At 52.0% G+C, this 21121-nt stretch overlaps 1 protein-coding gene across 13 annotated transcripts in view; it reads left to right on the forward strand.

Moving 5' to 3' along the window:
• The window catches only part of GTF2IRD1 (GTF2I repeat domain containing 1), a 117047-nt gene extending 111114 nt beyond the window's left edge, over window positions 1–5933 (forward strand). For all 13 annotated transcript variants that reach the window (XR_014840271.1, XM_021086347.2, XM_021086346.2 and 10 more), the window contains 3 exons: window positions 1877–1914; window positions 4100–4236; window positions 5692–5933. Coding sequence is in view for 12 of the 13 variants with exons in the window: in XM_021086347.2 (XP_020942006.1) it covers window positions 1877–1914; window positions 4100–4236; window positions 5692–5760 (244 nt within the window). In the remaining variant the exon portion in view is untranslated. The remainder of the gene's footprint in view (window positions 1–1876; window positions 1915–4099; window positions 4237–5691) is intronic.
• The last annotated feature ends 15188 nt before the right edge of the window (window positions 5934–21121 follow it).

The following is a 21121-nucleotide window of genomic DNA, read 5'->3' on the forward strand; positions in this document are numbered from 1 at the left end:
TGGAGGTTCCCAGACTAGGGTTCTGATCGGAGCTGTAGCCACGGGCCTACACCAGAGCCACAGCAACGTGGGATCTGAGCCGCGTCTTCTGCCTACACCACAGCTCACCACAACGCTGGATCCTTAACCCACTGAGCAAGGCCAGGGATCAAACCCACAACCTCTTGGTTCCTAGTTGGATTCGTTTCCGCCGCACCACAATGGGAATTCCCTAGTGGTTTTGTTTTTTTTTGTTGTTTTTTTTTTTGTAAATACAATAGTTTATTTGATTATTTTTGGATTAAAAATGTACACAGCAAAGTTGGGAAATACAGAAAGGTACGGAAAAAGAAGATACTATTCAGCGTTAACCCTGATGGTACATTTCTTTCTTTTTCCTCTCCACCTCTTTTTTCAGTTTTATCCTCCATCTTTTAAAATGTAAATAAAATGTAAATAATATTTTCACATGTCAAAAAATCATACTATTTCGCAGGGTCCCAAACAAAAAGTAGAGGTTTCCCTCCCTTCGTACCTGCAGCCCACTCCCTGAATTAACTTCTGGAAAATAAGAGAAAATGCCCCCCACACAGGCATGCCTCCAAGAAAAAGAACCTCCAGAGGCACTCTGGCGTTTGCCTTCCGCATTTCCTTTTAATGCCAATTAGATATACATTTTGAAAAGTGAAGCTGAGATCCAACGGTATTTCTCTGCAGACAGTATGTAAAACTTGCTTTTTCCTCTGTCCGCCCCGCGGGCTTTGACCATCATCCCTGCCCGTGATGACTCCCTTTAGTGACGGCCTAGATGGGCCGTGACATCCTCTCCTGATGGACACAGGTTCCATCTCATTTGGGGGGAGGTTCACATAAAAATGCTGCAAGTAAAATAATAAAAAATAAAAGAAGAGTTCCCTCTGTGGTGCAGAAGTTAAGGATCAGTATTGCCCCTGCTGAGGCTTGGGTGGCTGCTGTGGCACGGGTTCAGTCTCTGGCCCGGGAACTACCGCATACCATGGGTGCAGCCAGAAAATAAAGTAAAAGAGCCATTTTAAAAATACTGGAGTTCCCGGGAGTTCACGTCATGGCTCAGTGGAAACGAATCTGACCCGTATGCATGGGGATGCAGGTTCGATCCCTGGTTCGCTCAGTGGGTTAAGGATCTGGCATTGCCGTGAGCTGTGGTGTAGGTCGCAGACGTGTGGCTCGGATCCTGTGTTGCTGTGGTGGAGGCCAGCAGCTAGAGCTTCGATTCGACCCCTAGTTTGCGATCCCCTAGTTTGGGAACCTCCGTATGCCACAGGGTGGGGCCCTAAAAAGCCAAAAGCCAAAAATAAAAGTACTGGAGTTCCCGTTGTGGTGCAACAGGATCAGTGGCATCTCTGCAGCTCCAGGATGCAGGTTCAATCCCCAGCCCAGCACAGTGAGTTAAAGGATCCAGCATTGCTGAAACTCCATATGCTTCGAGGCAGCAAAAAAAGGAAAAGAAAAAATACCCTTCTGTCTCAGACATCCATTTCCATAAATCCAGGCACACACTTCTGTTTTGTTCTGTTTTGCCCACGCCAACAGCATGTAGACATTCCCAGGCCAGGGATCAAACCTCTGCCACAGCAGTGACTCGAGCCACTGCGGCGACTACACTGGATCCTTAACCCTCTGTGCTACATGGAAACCTCCTAGATACACCCTTCTAGGATCCCTGGGTCCTTGGTCGCTTGGTCAGACAGCATCTTCTCAGTCCTGAGGAAAACAGGCCCGGCACTGACAGCAGCAGGTTGGCGATTGTCCGTTTTCATCCGGGTCTTGCCTGGCTGGTGTTCCAGCAGTGGTGGCAGCCTCTCATCTCATGAAGACACCTCATTTTCTCACGGCCACTTCATTCTCTCTTTTTCAGACCTTTTGCAGAAATCTGCAATGACGCCAAGGTGACAGGTAAGTCACAGGCTCAAAAGGTCACCCTTCTGCCTCCCGGGGACCAGAATCTATGGACAGATCTGGCCCAGGTGGTACATAATAGGTGGCTGCCCACTCAGAGGAAAGTGTAGCCACCCCTGCTCAGTACCTTCCGGGGAGCCTGAGACCTCCATCGAGAGGCCCAGAAAGCCTGCAGGTGCCCTTCAGAGGGGGCCCTGCCAGAGGGCTGAGCATGTCAGATCAGCTAGAGACGACGAGGGACGGGCTGGAGCCAGGAGGAGAGGGGACATCCGATAGGACAGTGGAAGCCACCTGGGGTTTGGGAAGGGGGGGACATGTGACCAGCAGGGATGAGGTAGGCAGGTATGCGGAGACTGGCTGGGCCCCCCCCAATTCTGCCTGCATTTGCAGGACAATACTGGCACCAGACCCTGTTATCTAGAACTTTTCAGAGCACAGGAACCTGGGAGACGCTGGGGTTCTGACTAAGCCACTGTGCTGCAGGACTTGAGGGTGGACCCCTGGGGACTGGAGGGGGGGGTTGCACCTCTGATTAAGAAACGCTGACCTAGGTGTTCCCTTTGTGGTTCAATCCTGGCCCCTCTCAGTGGCTTAAGGATCTGTTGCTGCCATGAGCGGTGGTCTAGGTCGCATATGCGGCTCGGATCCCACGTTGCTGTGGCTGTGGTGTAGGCCGGACAGCTGCAGCTCCAATTCAGCCCCTAACCTGGGAACCTCCATGTGCCGCAGGTGTAGCCCTAAAAAAAAAAAAAAAAAGACCCTTCCGGTAGGCTGTGTCAGGTTGCTCTTCTGTAACCTGTCCTGCTCGCAGTCAAACCCCAGTCCCCACTGATGTAGCACACGGCTGCAGATCGTTGTGATAAGTCTTACGTCTTCACACGAATTTCATTCAGCAGCAATACCACCCCTGCTGAGTCTGCTCTGCGCTGGGCTTGTGCTCAGCTCTTTCATCATCTCCTTTGGGTCTCACATCACACAGTTTTTCTCCTTTTGGCTCAGAGAGGTTAATCAGTTTCCCAAGGTCACACAGCGAGTACGTGGCAGTGGTGGAGTTTGAACTTTGGACTTCCAGCTCTGGACCACTAGTACCTGTGACCTGTCCCAGCATCGTCATATCTGGGTCAGCCCACATGGACAGTAACAGCAGCAACAGCATTCATACCAGCTCTCAGTTTCTTGAGTATGTAACAGGGTGCCAGGCACGCTGTCCCTGTAAATGCATTTTATTCATGACAAAATGAAGGTGCAATGCCGTTAGGTGACTCTTCCCAAAGCCCAAGGCTGTGTGGCTCTAGGTCTGGGGAGTTCTGGCGAGGCCAGGACCCCGCAGGCTGGGTGGTCTGGGAGGGTATAAAGAGACCCTGGGCCTGAGGAGAGCCTGCTGGGGAGGCCTGTCTGGGGGGGTAGCCGTAGTGTTAGCAAAGCAGACAGGCGAGTGAGAGCAGGAAGGGTAGGCAACTGGGGCTCGGGGCTTGATTAGGAAAGGAGACTGGAGAGACAGGCCTCAGCCACTGGTGGGTCAGGAGCCTTGAATGCAGAGAAGGGGACTTCAAACCCGAGAACAAGGAATTCTCACTGTGGTTCAACGGGTTAAGAACTCATGGGTCCATGAGGATACGGGTTCAGTCTCTGGCTTCGCTCAGTGGGTTAAGGATCTGGCTTTGTGCGAGCTGCAGCATAGATCACAGAGGAGGCTTGGATCTGGTGTTGCCATTGCTGTGGCTGTGGTGTAGGCTGGCAACTGCGGCCCCGATTTGACTCCCAGCCTGGGAACTTCTGTATGCTGCAGGTGCAGCCCTAAAAGGAAAAAAAAAAAAAAAAAAAAAAAAACAGGAGTTCCCATTGTAGCTCAGTGGTTGACAAATCTGACGAGGAACCATGAGGTTCCGGTTCGATCCCTGGCCTCGCTCAGTGGGTTAAGGATCCCACATTGCCGTGAGCTGTGGTGTAGGTCGCAGACGCGGCTCGGATCTGGCGTTGCTGTGGCTCTGGCGTAGACCAGCAGCTACAGCTCTGATTCGAGCCCTAGCCTGGGAACCTCCATATGCTGCGGGTGCGGCCCTGGAAAAAAGACAAAAAAAAACCAAAAAACAAAAAAACCCCTGAGAACAGGGCTTTTCCCAGGGGGTTTGGGAGGCAGAGACACAGGGGCTCTGACGTCAGCAACCCTTTCTCCCGCCAGCCAAAGACAGCAGCGTTCCCAAGCGCAAGAGAAAGCGGGTCTCTGAAGGGAACTCCGTCTCCTCTTCCTCCTCGTCTTCCTCTTCCTCCTCCTCGAACCCGGAGTCGGTGGCGTCCACCAATCAGATCTCACTCGTGGTAAAGCTGTCCCGCCCTGGACCTGACCGCTCTCTCTGGCCCTCACCCGGCACTGGGGCAGGGTTGTCCATGCGGGGGCGTGGGTCTGGGGTTCGGGGAGACGCTGGCCCTGCGTGGGGTGGGCAGACACGTCTGCCTGCCCCACCCATGAGCTAGTCCCTCCCCTCCCATCAGATGCTCGCAGTGCCCCCCGGGCAAGGGCTGGGGGAGGAAAAGACCTGACCTCCCTGCTCCGAAGATGCCGAGCAGACCACCAGGTTCCCGGGGCAGACAGATGCTAAGCTAATCTCTGCTCACATCACATGCCTGGGCCACAGCCCTGTGCGGTGTGGGTGTTACCCACAGTATGTAGACAAGGAAAATGAGGGTCCGAGGCCAACTGACTCTGCAGTCTCACAGCTGGTGCGTGGAGACCCCACCTCCGAAGCCCCACTGGTTCTGCCACGTGGCTGGTTTTTTCCGTCCCGCTCAAGAGCAAAACCTCATTAGCAGCACATGCCTAATGGTTTTTTTCTGATTTCAAAATAGTAGCTTTCAAATCCAAGTCCAGGAGTTCCCTGGTGGTGTAGCAGGTTGAGGATCCAACACTGTCACTGCTGTGGCTTCAGTCACTGTTGTGGTGCGGGTTCAAGCCCCAGCCCAGCAACTTCCGCTAGCCACAGGTGCAGCCAAAAAGAAAAAAAAAATTCCCGGAGTTCCTGTCGTGGCTCAGTAGAAACAAATCTTGATTAGTAACCATGAGGTTGCAGGTTCAATCCCTGGCCTCGCTCAGTGGTTAAGGATCCAGTGTTGCCATGAGCTGTGGTATAGGTCGCAGACACGACTCAGCTCCCACGTGGCTGTGGCTGTGGTGTAGGCCGGCAGCTGTAGCTCCGCCTCATCCCTAGCCCGGGAACCTCCATATGCCACGCATGCAGCCCTAAAAACCAAAAAATAAAAATAAAAAAATTTTTAAATTCCTGAGTCCAAATGTGGAGGATATTGGAACACAGTTGGAAATGATTTTAGGATGTCTTTATCCTTGAACCCCTTCCTGGAAAACTCCAAAGCTCAGGCTTTGCCTTTGTCCCTGTCTCCATGCTCACAGGGGGTCCCCAGCCCCTCCCACAGTCTAGACAGAACAGCTCTCCTGACAGCTGCTTTAGAGCTTGAGGCCCAGAGGGGCTCAGTTTCTAGAGGTTTCTGAGCCACTCCCCAGTCCCTCCGGCCCCCGAAACTGGTCTGCATGGTTAGCCCTCGGGACACAGGGGGAACCAGTCAGAAGGCTCCAGCCCAGGCCCCATGGCCACTGCGACCTGAGTGACTTTGGACAGGTCCCATCCCCTCTCTGGGCCCTGCGCAGCCTCACAATAGACAGCGTCGGAGGAGCCCTTCAGAAAGCAGCGCTGCGTGTTCTGGAGCGCCCTCCGTGTCACCTGGAGTCCTAACCCGGACGCCCTGTCCCCCTCTCTCTAGCAATGGCCAATGTACATGGTGGACTACGCCGGCCTGAACGTGCAGCTCCCGGGACCTCTGAACTACTAGACCTCAGTGCTGAATCAGGACCTCACTCAGAAAGACTAAAGGAAATGTAATTTATGTACAAAGTGTATATTCGGATATGTATCAATGCCTTTTAGTTTTTCCAATGATTTTTACACTATATTCCTGCCACCAAGGCCTTTTTAAATAAGTAAAAAAAAAAAAAAAAAAACAAACCGAACGCCTTTGTTCTTAACTGTTGTGTGTTCTCTTTCGGACTCTGGCTGCTGCCGCCGTCACTGGAACAAGGTTGGGAGACTCAGCTCAGGTGGCCTGCCCGGGCGCTCCTTCCTTGCCAAAGCAGAGGCGGTGGCCCTGACCGCTGGGCCCTGGGTACAGGCTCCATTCACGTCTCTACTCTGGGGGTCACATGGCCTCAGGATGGGGCAGCGCGGAAGGCAAAGTGCCAGGCCAGCCGCCTGGCCTCAGGGAGCACGTGGTAGGGTGGGGCCACCTGGTCTTGGTCCCAGTAACTCAGGTGAAGTCAAAAATATTACGCATGCTAAGTACGGAATCTCCATAGCTGAAGGGATGGCATCCTGGAGAAGGGGCTTGGGCTTGGGCCTGGAGGGGTCGTTGGGGTTTTGCTGGAGCTCAGGGTATTTAAGCAGAGTGATGGGGCTCAGCTGCCTCTCAGAAGGACCACTTTGGTGGCAGGAGGAAAGGATGGGACCAGAAGCAGAAAGGCCTGGCATTCGTCCGGGTCTGGCACACTGTGGCCCCTCACTCAGTTCCAGTGGGGGAGACAGGTATGGGGGCCGAGTGTCCTGACGAGGAAGGGCAAGACTCCCTGGGAGCACAGGGCAGGGCGACTCTACTTACTGCAGAGTCAGGAAATGGTCCTTGTAGTTAAGACTTGCAGGTCACCTTAGGAGTTGGCAGGACAGGAGTTCCCGTTGTGGCTCAGCAGGTTAAGAACCGGACAGAGTGTCCGCGAGGATGTGGGTTCAGTCCCTGGCCTCGCTCAGTGGGTTGAGGATCCGGTGTTGCTGTGGCTGTGGTGTAGACCACAGCTGCAGCTCCAATTTGACCCCTGGCCCAGGAACTTCCATAAGCTGCACATGCGGCCATAGAAAGACAAGAAAACAAGGAGCTGGCAGGACACAGTGGGGAGGACTGGGGCAGGACGGTGTTCTGAGGGAGCTGCACATGACTGAACCTGGGCCTCCAGGAACGAGAAGGAGTCGCTGGAGCAGAAGGACGTGCAGACAGCGGCTAGAGGTGAGGTGGAGAGGCAGGTCGGGGCAGTCAGCAGACTGTGCCCTGCACAGGGTGTAGCACTGAAGGGGTGAACGGGGTCGGGGCACAAATGCAGCCCGGGTCCTGCCGGCCCAGCCTTGTGCTCTGGAACTGAGTTGCATCCTTACTCTCACAGGTCCTGGTGGAAGAGCTCGTGGGCCGGGCAGAGGGGCTGGGGGATGGGGGCGAGAGCCACAGCACAGAGTAGCAAGGGTGACCCTTGGCCAGATCTGCATTGTGGAAGGAGCTGTCTTCCTGCCGAAAGGTGACTGACGGCAGAGGAGAGAGAAAGCTGCAGGCCGCGTGGGAGGCTCTTGACGCTGTGCTAGCAGAGCCGGCGGTGGTTTGGGCCAGGTGGAGGATAACAAGGAGGTCAGCCAACAGGACTTGGAGGTCAGCTGGATGCCAGTGCTGGGGCTGGGAGCAGTCAGGGTGACGGTGGGGTCCAGCCAAGGCCCCAGCAGGAGGCCACACTGCTTGGAGGAACTGAGTCCTGAGTCAGCGAAGTACACGATCCAAATAGTCCAGCAGCTTCTGCCAGCCCTCCAGGTCAGCTCGGTGCCCAGAGATGGGAGGCGAGGCCCTGTCCCAGCCTTCCAGACTCTGCTTCCCACTGGAAAGATGCCAGCCAGAAACCACAGACTTGGCCTGCCACACCCACCCCTTCCTTCTCTCTGCTAGTACCACCACCTCCTGCCCACATCCCAGTAGCCCAGGATCTGTCAGGGCTCTCCATGGCATTCTCAGGCCCCTGGCCCTGAGCCCAGCCAGTCTTTAATCTCTAGGATCAGGGGAGGGGCGACCCCCTGAGTTGACCACCGCCCTCAAGGCATAAGCCGCCTAGGAGATCAAGGGCAGCATTGCAGCTGCCACCTTGCTTTCCTCCCCCCTCCCCTGGCACCCAGCCTTCCCCCATCTTATCCTGTTTCTCCCTGGATTAACCCCCACCCCCACCCCCCCGCCCCGCAGCAGAGTGCCGTGCCAACGCCTCAGCCCTCCGGGTCCGTCTCGCTCCTCTGCCTGTCATCCCGCTGCTCCTTCCTCTTTCTTCCCCACGCAGCCACCAAACAGCGAGCGACTGCAGCCTGGGCACCGGCCTGGCCGCGGCCGCCCTGGGGCTTGTGCCCACCTGGCGCCCCCGCCGCCCGGCTGGCGCCTCCGGGTTGTCTAGACCGGCCCGGGCGTCCCCGCCCCCGCGCTCAGATCTGCGGCCAGAGCCGGAAGTGGCTCCTGCACTGCACGAGACGGTGCCCGGCGGCGGCGGCTGCGCGGAGAGGCGGGGACCCCCCGGGGCCTGGGGACCGGCGTGCGAACCCCGAATCTCCGCGGACTGTAGAGCCTCTGCATCTGTCATCCTCGGACGCGTGCACATAGGTGGGTTGGTGCAGCCAAACCCTCGCGCCTTGGTCCTGACCTCATTCCATAAAAGCCTGAGGGATCCCCCCCTCTCCCTAGTCAAAGCTTTTGAACCAAGAGGTAGCCTGTGTCTGTTTCCTCTCCGGTCCAGGGAGCCCTGGACTTTGGGAGGGGTGTCTGGGCTGAATACGGAGGTTGTACGCGGCCACCGCTGGCCACCCATCCCTCCCTCGACTTTCCCCCTCGCCCCCACTGCCTGCTTGCGTGGCCCACGCTGTGCCCTCCCAGCGCCCCCAGATCCCCTGGGCTGCCTTCCTAAGTATGTCTTCCCCAGCACACCCTGCCTTCTGCACAAGAGCCCAGATGCTGTTTATGCAACCTCTCCAGAATCTCAGTGTACTGTACTTTTTAAAGTGATGTGATTCAAAGCACTCATTCTTTAATTAAACTTCATTTAGCTGCCATCTGTCTGGGTTCAAAATTGGCTTCGTGTTTTGCAACTCTAAATGAGAATTGTTATTGGATTTGTAAACACATGCACCCAAAAGAAAAAAAAAATCACAAAACACTTTCAAAAGTAATAAATGAGGAATGTGCAGAAGGAATGTTAGGAGCTGCATCTTAAACGTTCTAATTGCCGGGGAATGTATTCTGGTGGGTACATAATCATTTTATATACAAATCTTTGTATAGAAATCTGGTATCAATGAAAAGATCAAGATTATAGAAAATGCCAGAATTATATTTGACTGAAAACAGTAATAAAGCAATAATCAGAGCCGGGACAAAGCGAGGGTGAGGCGGGGGGTGGGGGGGCAGCAGCTCTGGAGCACCTGTTCCCCTGCAGGGAGCCTCCCTCACCTGCCCAGCTGCCTCCCTGCCCCTGAGCTCTACTGGCAGGGGCTTCACAACAACCCTTTCAGATATAGATACACATAGACAGGTGCATTTTAAAAGCATCAAAGCTTTGTTGAGGGTCGTCTGCTGACCTCCAGAGTACAGGGTCTCCTCCCTCCCACGTGGTCCAGGCAAAGAAGGAGAAAGAAAAGATGGAAATGGATGTTAGTGCCTCTTTTAACCCTCAGGCAGTGCCTTTGTGACAGGTGAATGTGCTTTGGGGAAATGGGACTAAGGATTTTCGGAAACTAGGCACGAAGACAGAGGGGGAGCAGGGCTGTTGGCTGGTGGTCTCTGGAGGGGCAGTTCTTGTTGGCAGCGTTTCTGGGGTGATGGAGGTTGGAGGATGCAGAAGTGGGAATATGGGTGGAAGTTGAGGTGTGGATTCAAACAAGATCCCAACATCCCCCAAGACTCTCTGTGTGGTTTGGCCTCTGTCTCGTGCTTCCCTGATCTCATCTCCTGGGCGGGCCGTCTCCACCTTTCTGCCTCATGCGGTTGGGGGTCCTTTCATTTCCTCAAAACAGTCTCCCGTTCTTCCCAACTCACATGGCGGCGCCTTCTTGTTTTACCTTTCCCTGAAATGTCCCCTCATCAGAGGCATCTCCAGACCACTCAGTTGAAAGCAGATGCCCTCCTCCTCATAACTTTAAAATTTCATTTCCTTTTTAAAAAATCATGTTTAGGAGTCCCCTTGTGGCTCAGTGGGTTACGCATCCGGCATTGTTACAGCAGTGGCTTGAGGGGCTACTATGGCTTGGGTTCAATCCCTTCCTGGGAATGTTCAGATGCCATGGGCGCAGCCCAAATTTTTTAAGAAATAAATAGGTAGGCGTTCTTGCTGTGACTCAGCTGGTTAAGAACCCGACATAGTGTCTGTGAGGTTGCAGGTTCGATCCCTGGCCTCCCTCAGTGGGTTAAGGATCTGGTGTTGCCCTGAGCTGTGGTGTAGGTCGCAGGCGCGGCTCGGATCCCCCGTTGCTGTGGCTGTGACACAGGCGGGCAGCTGCAGCTTCCATTTGACGCCCAGCCCAGGAACTTCCACATGTCGCAGGTGTGGCCATAAGAAGGCAGGCAAGAAGGTCCTGTTATTACTACAGCAGACTCCACAGAAAGGAGGAGAAGGTGCGTCTTTCCTTAACTCTAAATCCTCCTTCCAGAGTTCCCTTCGTGGCTCAGCGTTTAGCGAACCCAGCTAGCATCCATGAGGATGCGGGTTCGATCCCTGGCCTCACTCAGTGGGTTAAGGATCTGGTGTTGCCATGAGCTGTGGTGTAGGTCGCCGACCTGTGGCTCGGATCCGGCGTTACTGTGGTGTAGGCCGGCAGCTACAGCTCCAATTAGACTGCTAGCCTGGGAACCTCCATATGCCGCGGGTGTGGCCCAAGAAATGGCAAAAAGACAAAAAAAAAAAAAAAAAAAAATCCTCCTTCCTGGTGATTCCAGTAGCCTGGCGCCCACTGCATACCCGTCCCCCCACCCACGAATCCATCCGTGGGCAATCATGACAGGTGCCTCTGCCCATTTTTTTCCACCATTAAAGCCTGCTTGCTTGATTTCTGGTCAAGTGTTTGGACTCCAGAAGCCTGATGTTTCAACATCAATGTCCCTGAAACAGCCCGCCTAAGATGCAGGAACTGGGAGCCAGGATAAACACTGGGTATTACCAGAGGGACCCGTGACTCTCCACCTTGCTTACACTAGTGCAGATGATGGTCAAACGACTACGCTACCCTAACCGTCTCCCATGTCAGGGCCATTGGGCAAGACCTTTTGTGTGCACTGCTAATCCTCGCAGCCCTGCAAAGTAAATAGTCTTTCTTCCTCTTACCCATGAGGAATTTGAGGTTCAAAAAGATCAAGGGCTATATCCCGGGTTACACAACCAGGAAAAATTGAGCACCCAGCCAGAACTCAAAGCTAGGGCTGCCTGACTCAGAGAATTCTGGCCACCAAGCCCTGCCCCAGGGTGGCTCCTGCGTGCAGCTGCCTCTCCCTGCTCCAGGCGCAGCAAAGGACGGAAAGGCAGTGGGCAGCCTCCCGCTGGGAAGAGTTCTCTTCTGGTGTCCTCCTTGTTTGAAGAAGAACAGAGGTACATAAAAAAGCGTGGGGACCTATGTTCAGCATCCTGTAATAACCTGTAATGGAGAGTGCCCATTGTGGCTGTATCCATGAGGATGCAGGTTTGATCCCCGGCCTCCCTTAGTAGGTTAAGGATCTGGCCTTGCTGGAGCTGTGGTCACAGACGAGGTCACAGATGAGGCTCAGATCCTGTGTTGCTGTGACCGTGGTGGACGCTGGCGGCTACAGCTGTGATTCAACTCCTAGCCTGGAATCTCCATATGCTGTGGATGCAGCCCTTGAAAACAAAACAAAATAAAACCTATAATGGAAAACAATCTGAGAAAGAATGTATATATGAATAACTGAATCACTTTGCTGTACACTCAAAACTAACACAATATTGTGAATTAACCACCCTTCAATTTAAAGTTTTTTTTACTGCTGTATAGCAGCGGGAACTATATCTAGTCACTTACGATGGAGCATGAGCATGTGAGAAAAAAATGTATACATGTGTGTGTGACTGGGTCACCTTGCTGTACAGTAGAAAATTGACAGAACACTGTAAACCAGCTATAATGGAAAAAATAAAAATCATTATTAAAATAAGTAAAATCTTTTAATTTTTTTTGTTTGTTTGTTTTTCCTGCCTTTTTTTTCTTTTGTCTTTTTAGGGCCGCACCCACAGCATATGAAAGTTCCCAGGCTAGGGGTCTAATCAGAGCTGTAGCCACCGGCCTACACCACAGCCACAGCAATGCTGGATCTGAACCGAGTCTGCAACCTGCACCCAGCACAGTGCACGGCAACACCCAATCCTTAACCCACTGAGCAAGGCCAGGGATCGAACCTATAACCTTATGGTTCCTAGTCGGGTTCATTAACTACTGAGCCACGACGGAACTCCAAATTTTTCAAAAACAAAGAACAGGATTAGCTTGAAAACAACAAGAGCAACAACAACAAAAAAACAATCCAGTACTTAACACATGGTGGTATCACAATAAAATGTAGCAGAATATATTGAGAATATTAGACAAAAAAGGGATACACAGCCACTTCAAGCTCTGCCCAGAAAAGTTGCTAGGATACTCTCAGTCCACAGGAAAGGGACAGGAACAAGAGGCCCAAGCTGGAAGGACTAGAGGTCCGTATACAACCACATACACTCACATGTATACACACTCACATACTCATGCACACACTCATATACACATTCCCACATATGCACACTTTCCTTTTTTTTTTTTTTTGCTTTTTAAGGCTGAAGGTTCGGCATATGGAACTTCCCAGGCTAGGGGTTGAGTCGGAGCTGCAGCTGCCAGCCTACACCACAGCCACCACAGTGCCAGATCCTAGATGCGTCTGTGACCTACACCACAGCTTTCGGCAACATGAATCCTTAACCCACTGAGCGAGGCCAGGGATCGAACCTGCATCTTCATGGATACCAGTCAGGTTTGTTTCCACTGAGCAACAATGGAAACTGCCGACACACACGTATTGTTTTTTATTTTATTTATTTATTTTTTTTTTGTCTTTTTGCTATTTCTTTGGGCCGCTCCCGCGGCATACGGAGGTTCCCAGGCTAGGGGTCGAATCGGAGCTTTAGCCACCGGCCTACGCCAGAGCCACAGCAACGTGGGATCTGAGCCGTGTCTGCAACCTACACCACAGCTCACGGCAACGCCAGATCCTTAACCCACTGAGCAAGGGCAGGGACCGAACCCGAAACCTCATGGTTCCTAGTCAGATTCGTTAACCACTGTACCACGACGGGAACTCCCCTTTTTTTTTTCCGTATTGTTTTTTAAATCTGTTCATTAGACTTGCTGTATCGCACAGGGTACTCTACCCGATATTCTGTGATCATCTATGTGGGCGAAGCATCTGAAACAGAATGGCTGTGTGTCCATGTAGAACTGTATCAGTTTATTGTACAGCAGAGAGTCTCACAACATTGTCAATCAACTAGATGCAATAAAACTTTCAAAAATGAAAAGAAAAAAAAAAAAAAAAAAAAAACCTGTCCGTGAGAGGCATTGTCACGCTTCCCAATTATGGCACCATGCTTGGCTTGCAGGTAATTGAGCTTGGCCTGTGAGAAGGTGCTGCAGAGGGGAGCCCCCTCCGCCGCCGCTCTGCTGGCCTCCGGGGCCCCAGGAGGAAGTCCTCCCGCCTCCGTCTGGCCCTGGGGCCCAGCCCCCAACAATTCCTCTGTCTCTCCCAGTGTGCTTTGGGCTCCAGCCAAACCATGTCCTCACTGTTCTCAGAACATTCTAGAGCCTCTCACACCTCCACGCCCCTGCCTAGGGCCTTCAGCCTGGCTGGCCCGTCCCTTTTCCTTTGCTTGGCAAGGGTCTGCCCTGCTCTGTGGTCCAGCAGGAAGGGCTTCTGTGTGCCGCCTCCTTAGGCGGTCCCGGCCCAGCAGGTGCTTTCGGAAAATGCCACACAATGTGCCATTGTCCCCTGAAAAGAGCTTATTGAACACACGGCCTCAAACTCCAGCTCCTGGGGGAAATAACGATAAAAAAAAAATTAAAAAAAAATTAAACTCCAGCTCCTAATATCTCCTAAATATCCTCCAGGAAAAAGAAGGTCCTTTTCTTCTCTGTCGTCTTCCAGGACGTCCCGTAGTCCTGAATGAAGCCTGAGATGCAAGAGGCCTTCCTTGCTCAGGAATCTGCGCTTCCTCTTGAAGCCTCATTTTTTGTTCTGGGGTTGCTTTTCCCACCACAGTGTACATTCCATCCCCGCGACTTAACTTATGTTATAACTAGGAGTTTGTAGCTCTGGACCACCTCAGCCCACTTCATCCATCTTCCACCTGGCTGCCTCTAGCAACTACCAGTCTGTCCTCTGGATCCATAGGTTCTGTTTGTTGGTTTGTTCTTCTCTTATTTATTTATCTTTTTAGGGCCATACCCGCGACATATGGAGGTTCCCAGGCTACGGGGCGAATCGGGGCCGGCCTACACCCCAGCCACAGCAACGCCAGATCCTTAACCCACTGAGCGAGGCTAGGGATTGAACCCGCGTCCTCAGGGATGCTAGTCAGGTTTGTTAACTGCTGAGCCACAACGGGAGCTCCTGTTCGTCTGTGTTTTTAGATTCCACATATAAGTGAAATCATACGGTATTTGTCTTTGGTTTCTTTCGCTCAGCGGAATATCCTCAAGGTTTATCCATATCTGTCGCAAGTGGCCAGATTTCATTCTTTTTTTATGGCTGAGTGACACGCCGTTGTGTGTAGGTACCCCGTCTTCTTTATCTAGTCATCCATCGATGGGCACTTAGGTCACGTCCGTGTCTTGGCTGTTGTGACTGATGCTGGAGTGGACGCAGGGTTGTAGATTTCTCTTCAAGTTAGTGTCTGTGTTTCCTTTGGCTAAATACCCAGAAGTGGAATCACTGGATCGGTTCTATTTTTAATTTTTAGGACTCTCTGTACTGTCTTCCATAGTCCTTGTGCTAATTTACGTTCCCACAATGGTACATAAGGGTTCCCTTTTGTCCACATCCTTGCCAGCATGTGCCATTTGTTGTCTTTTTGATAACAGCCATTCTAACAGGTGTGGCTTGTTGTTTGGGGTATTTTTTTTGGCAGCACAAAAATTCCCAGGCCAGGGATTGAACCCACGCCACCCCCAAGACCTGAGCCACGGCACTGACAGTGCTGGCTCCTTAACCTGCTTGGCCACCAGCGGGGAACTCCCTCTCACAGTTTGCCTTGCATTTCCTGATGACCCGTGATCTTGAGCACCTTTTCACGTACCTGTTGGCCACCTGTATGTCTTTGGGAAAATGTTGAGATGCTCCGCCTTTTTTTTTTTTGATCAGATTGTTTGCTGTTTGCTATTGAGTTGTGTGACTTCTTTATACCTTTTGGATATTAACCCCTTGTCAGCTCTATGGTATATTGGCTTCCATTCGCTGGGTTGTGGAAGCCTCGCTGTTCGGGGGTCTCTAGCCCTCGATCCTTCCGCAAGAGCGCACCCCACTTGTCTCCCACCTGCCCTGCCGCCACAGGCTACGACTCCCTTTGCTTCTGCTCCCTTATCCCTCTCCGTCCTTTCTTGCTGCCCGCCTCTGCTCTCAGACGAGGCGATCCTCGGACTCGGAGAGGGCTCCCGTACTTGGCTGAGGGGCTTCCTCCTCTCCTGGACCTTGAGTCCTCTTCGGAGACTGAGCATCTGGTTCCCTGGATCCCAGTGAAGAGCATGGTTTGAAGCGAATCTGGAAAAGGGGCAGGGATTGCAGAGGGTGGGAGAGTCACAGGCTGTGTTTTCAGTAGCTGTTTGAGCCTCTTGGCTTGGCCATCAGGGCCAGGAGGCAGCAGTGTCCCGTGCCTTCCAGAAAGGCCATGAGCCCCTTGGAGAGACAGACGGTCCATTGGCTGGGACCCCACGCCTCTGCTTCTGAGGGCCCAGAAGCAAGTCAGCCACCAACGTGTAACTGCAAATGAAGACCAGAGCTGAAGGAAATGGACAAGGTGGGGGCACCAGGGCCGGGGGCGCTGCCGAGAAGAGACGAGGATGAAGATGAGGCTCAGGAGGAGTCAGCCAAACCAAAGGCAGGAGGAAAGCCAGGGCCCCCAGACACGGGACAGAGCATGGGAGCCCCGAGGTGGGGACAGGGAGGAGGAGGGCTTCTTTCTGTGATGGTGGCACGTGGTGGCGGGGGCTGGAGAGGCAGGACGTCATTCACAGAAGAGTTTTCGTTGGGGCAGCGTTGCTGGAACTCAGCCTCTGCTTCCTGGAGCCAAACAGAAACTCGCAGACGAGAGTATTGCTTTGCCAGGCAAAGGAGGGTCACAGCGGGCTAATGCCTTAAAGACCACCCCTCCCCCTTAGGCGAGATTGGGAAGTGGTTTTATAGTTTGGGAGTGAAAAATAGGGCCACAGATAAGGATCGGGGCAGAGGCCAGCTTGCATTGTTTTCAAAGCTGGTGTTCAGTGGTCTGGTGCTGGTTTTCTTTCCAGAGCAAAGATTGCTTTGAGAGTTGCCGTCCTGGCTCAGTGGTTAACGAATCCGACTAGGAACCGTGAGGTTGCAGGTTCGATCCCTGGCCCTGAGCTCAGCGGGTTAAAGATCCGGCGTTGCCGTGAGCTGTGGTGTAGGTCGCAGATGTAGCTCGAATCCAGCATTGCTGTGGCTGTGGTGTAGGCCGGCAGCTGCAGCTCTGATTGGACCCCTAGCCTGGGAACCTCCATATGCCGCAGGTGAGGGCCTAAGAAGCAGAAAAAAAAAAAAAAAAAAAAAGTGCTTCATTAACATCTTCCATTTGTAAATATGTTATCTATGTTCCTTGAGAAGGAACCAGGACCTGCCCCCAGGCTGCTACTCTTTCTGGACACACCTCCCTGGTCTCTGCCTCGCCTCCCTTCCCTGATCAGCAACTGCTTGAACCTGCTCTGTGCAACTCAGGGAAGGTCATAGAGGCTGAAGTTTATTCCCCAAAAACAAGAAATGGGGGACACAGAACGGCTGTGTGCCCAGGAGCCCCCACAGCCCTGCTTGGTTTCAGAAGCAGCACAATTCAATTTATGTTTAAAAAAAAAACAAAACACACTCCGGGGAGTCCCTGGTGGCCTAGTGGTTAAGGATTCAGCATTATTACTGCTGTGGCTCAGGTTCCATCTCTGGCCCAGGAACTTCCACAGACTGTGGGTGTGCCCCCTCCACACCCCCTCCCCGCAAAAAAAACCACCCTGGAGTTCCTTGGTGGCGCCGCAGGTGAAGAATCCTGCGTTGTCACTACTGTGACTCGGGTGGCAGCTGTGGCACAGATTCAGTCCCTGACCCCAGAACTTCTGCATGCTGCAGGTGTGGCCAAAAATTAAAATTAAAAACTGGGCGTTCCCGTCGTGGCGCGGTGGTGGTTGGCGAGTCCGACTAGGAACCATGGGGTTGCGGGTTCGATCCCTGCCCTTGCTCAGTGGTTAAGGATCCGGCGTTGCCGTGAGCTGTGGTGCGGGTTGTGGATGCATCTCGGATCCCGCGTTGCTGTGGCTCTGGTGTAGGCCGGTGGCTACAGCTCCGATTGGACCCCTAGCCTGGGAGACTCCATGTGCCGTGGGAGCGGCCCGAGAAATGGCAAAAAAAAAGACAAAAAAAAAAAAATTAAATTAAAAACTCACTCTGGTTGCTGTGTGGAGAATCTAAAGAACTAAACACAACACAACAGAAAACACAGGTGACCAAAGTAAAAAAGGGCCAAGGAAGTTACTGGACATCTCGCCTAAGAAGATATCCCAGAACTATGTCTAGATACTCATGTTGCAACAGAAGAAAGGGTGGGGGAAAAACTGTAATTGCAATGTATACATGTAAGGATAACCTGACCCCCTTGCTGTACAGTGGGAAAATAAAAAAAATAATAATAATAAAAAAAAAAAAAAGAAGATATCCCGATAACCAGGTAATACGTGAAAAGATGCTCACCATCGGGAGTCACTGGGGACGCGCAAGTCAAAACCACAGTGAGATCCCCCTAGGGAGGCTATTATAAAAAATAAAACAGAAAGGAGGTCCTGTCGTGGCGCAGTGGAAATGAATCTGACTAGGAACCATGAGGTTGTGGGTTCGATCCCTGGCCTCGCTCAGTGGGTTAAGGATCTGGCGTTGCCGTGAGCTGTGGCTTGGATCTGGCATTTCTGTGGCTGTGGTGTAGGCTGGCAGCTACAGCTCCATTTCGACCCCTAGCCTGGAACCTCCATATGCCGTGGGTGCGGCCCTAAAAAGACAAAAGGCAAAAAAATAAAAAATAAAATAAAACAGAAAAAAACAAGGGTTGGCAAAGATGGGGGAAACTGGAACCATTCTGCTTTGCTGGTGGGCGTGTGAAATGGTGAAAAACTGGCAGTTTCTCAAAAAGTTAAACATGGAATGATCTGACCAGTGTGATATTGTGATATGATAAAAAAAAATATATGTTTTGGTCTTGACCTGTCTTCCTGGTACCAGACTCTAAAACCCTTGGCAGTTCCCATTGTGGCTCAGCGAGTTAAGAACCTGACTAATACCCACGAGGATGTGGTGGGTTTGATCCCTGGCCTCACTCCTTGGGTTAAGGATCCAGCGTTGCTGGGAGCTTTCGTGTAGGTTGAAGCTGTGGCTCAGATTTGGTGCTGCTGTGGGTGTGGCGTAGGCCGGTGGTTGCAGCTCTGATCCAACCCCTAGCCTGGGAACCTCTCTATGCTGCAGGTGTGGCTCTAAAAGAAAAAAGTAAAATAAAACGCTTGGGATTGCCCAAGTGCTCGGAGTCACAAAGGTGCTTTTGTTATTCAAAAGAAGCGCTTGACACACACCTGCGGTTCTGTTAACGCGGTGACTTTCAGGACGCCCCTGCGGAAGGAGGCTGGTCGCCAGGGGAAACCTAGTGCTTAGGGGGTGGGAACTGTCCGCCCCACCCCCTGAACGGCCGCCGGAGGGAAAGTTGATGGATGGGATTAAATTACTCATCAGTGGCCAGTGATTGGATCCGTCTTGCTCACACAAAGAAGCCTTCAGAAAATTCCCTAGGGTACAGGTTCCACGCCCTTCCTTGTGAAGGAACCAGAAGGCCTCCTTGTGTCAGGCGTGTGGTGCCCCTCAGACTGCCCTGGGACAGACACCCCTGTGCCCTGGACCCTTCTGGCCCAGGCCCTCTGCCCCCTCTTCATCTGGCTGTTCATGCATTTGCTTTAACGTCCTTGGTCATAAACTGGAAATCTAGGCAGTCAGTAAACCGTTAGCCTGAGTTCTGTGGGTCACGCATCTGTTAGACAAGGAGAGGGTTCTGGAAACCTCCGATGTATCGCTGGTCCTTCAGAAGCGCAGGGGGCAGCCCGGATTTAGGATTGGCTTCCGGAGTGGGGTCAGGCCTTCAGGATTGAGCCCTTAACTTTTCCTTTTTTTTTTTTTCTCATCACAACTCCATGAGCTATTGCAGCAGTTTTATGTTTTTTCTTTCCATTTTTTAAAATTCAATGATTCTTACTATATTTATAGTTGTACAACCATCATCACAACCTAATTTTAAAACCTTTCCATCCCAAAGGCCCCAGTCCATCCCTACCCCCTCACCCCCAACCCATCGCCTTTGGTGAGACCATGAGTCTGTTTCTGTTTCAAAGACTGTGAGTCCGTTTCTGTTCTGCAAAGAAGTTCCTTGTATCCTTTTTTTTAGATTCCCCGTATAAGTGATAGCCTGTGATGTCTGTGTCTCACTGTCTCACTGAGCCCTTCACCTTAATCTCTGGGTAGATAACATCAAAATTGAGTTAGGCTATAGACCCACTCAGCTGGTGTCTGAAAATTGCTTGGTGTGGGGAAACCCGCACGGGTTTAGTAAGGAGAGCTGTAGCTAGTGTGTTGTAGCCAAGGAGAAACACAGCAGAATGTTTCATTTTTACCCAGCAGTTCCACTCTAAGGCATGACCCGAAGGAACTGAAAGCAGGGACTCAACAGACATTCGTACTCCACTGCAGCAGTGTTCACAAGAGCCAAAAGGTGAAAACAACCCCAGATCCACCAACAGATGAACTGACAAGCAAAATGTATTATATCCACAGAACGGAATGTGTTTTAGCCAGAAAAGTAGGTGACGTCCTGGCGTTCTCTTGTGGCACAGGGAGTTAAGGTTCTGGTATTCTCATTGCAGTGGCTCGGGTCGTTGCTGTGATGTGGGTTCCATCCCTGGCCCAGGAACTTACACATGCCACAGGTGTGGCCAAAAAATAAAATAAAATAAGTGAAGTTTTGATATCTGCTGCAGCAGGGATGAACTTTGAAACCATGCTGAGTGAAAGAAGCCAGACGCAAAAGGGAAAATGCTATATGGTTCCATTTATAAAAGGTATTTGGACAAGCAAGTGCATAGAGACAGAAGAGAGATCAGAGGTTAGCAAGAGCAACGAGGGGAGGAAAGAATGCAGAACGATGGTTTAATGGATACAGAGTATCTGGGTTTTTTGGCGGGGGTTGTTTTTGGTTTTTTTGTCTTTTGTCCTTTTTTAGGTCCGCACCTGCAGCATATGGAAGTTCCCAGGCTAGGGGTCTAATCAGAGCTACAGCTCCCAACCTATACCACAGCCACAGCAACGCCAGATCTGAGCCTTGTCTGCAACCTACACCCCAGCTCACGGCAACACTGGATCCTTAACCCACTGAGTGAGGCCAGGCATCGAACCCGCCACCTCATGGTTCCTAGTTGGATTCGTTTCCACTGCGCCACGACGGGAACTCCCAGAGTATCTGTTTTAAATGATGAAAAATTCTGGAAGTAGTAGTGATGGTTACCTATCATTGTGAGTGTATTTAATGCCACGGAGTTATACACCTAAATAGGAAATGTTATCAGTATTTCACTAGGATAAAAATTACTTTCATTTAAAAAAAAATTGTAATGTCCGCACCCAGGGCACGAGGAAGTCCTGTGTCAGGAATTGAACCTATGCCACAGCAGTGACCTGAGCCCACTGCAGTGACAACACCAGAACCTTAACCCGCTGAGCCACAGGGGAACTCTGCCAAGCTTGTCTGGATCCAATCCATCTTTGCTGGACCAGAGAAAGCCAGCCCCCATGGAGCATCTTGAAACTCCCTGGCTGCACAGAGGGCTTTTGCCAATGATGGCAGTACTCAGCCACCGCCGGGCACTCTAAGTGCCATGACGGCCGTGCCACTGGGAGGCAATCCCTGCAGATCCCTGAGTGGCCACTGGCACCAGGAAGAGGGCAGGTTCAGGGCCCAGTGGGGTCTGAGTACCTCTCTGTCTGGAGGAGGGCAGAGGAAATTCTGGCTCCCTGGAGCATCGAGACCCTT

This window comes from Sus scrofa, chromosome 3 (assembly GCF_054392235.1).
Source record: "Sus scrofa isolate SSC_HxYL_T2T_F1_AM1 chromosome 3, Sscrofa_HxYL_maternal_Yorkshire_Landrace_v2.0, whole genome shotgun sequence".
Classification (NCBI taxonomy): domain Eukaryota; kingdom Metazoa; phylum Chordata; class Mammalia; order Artiodactyla; family Suidae; genus Sus; species Sus scrofa.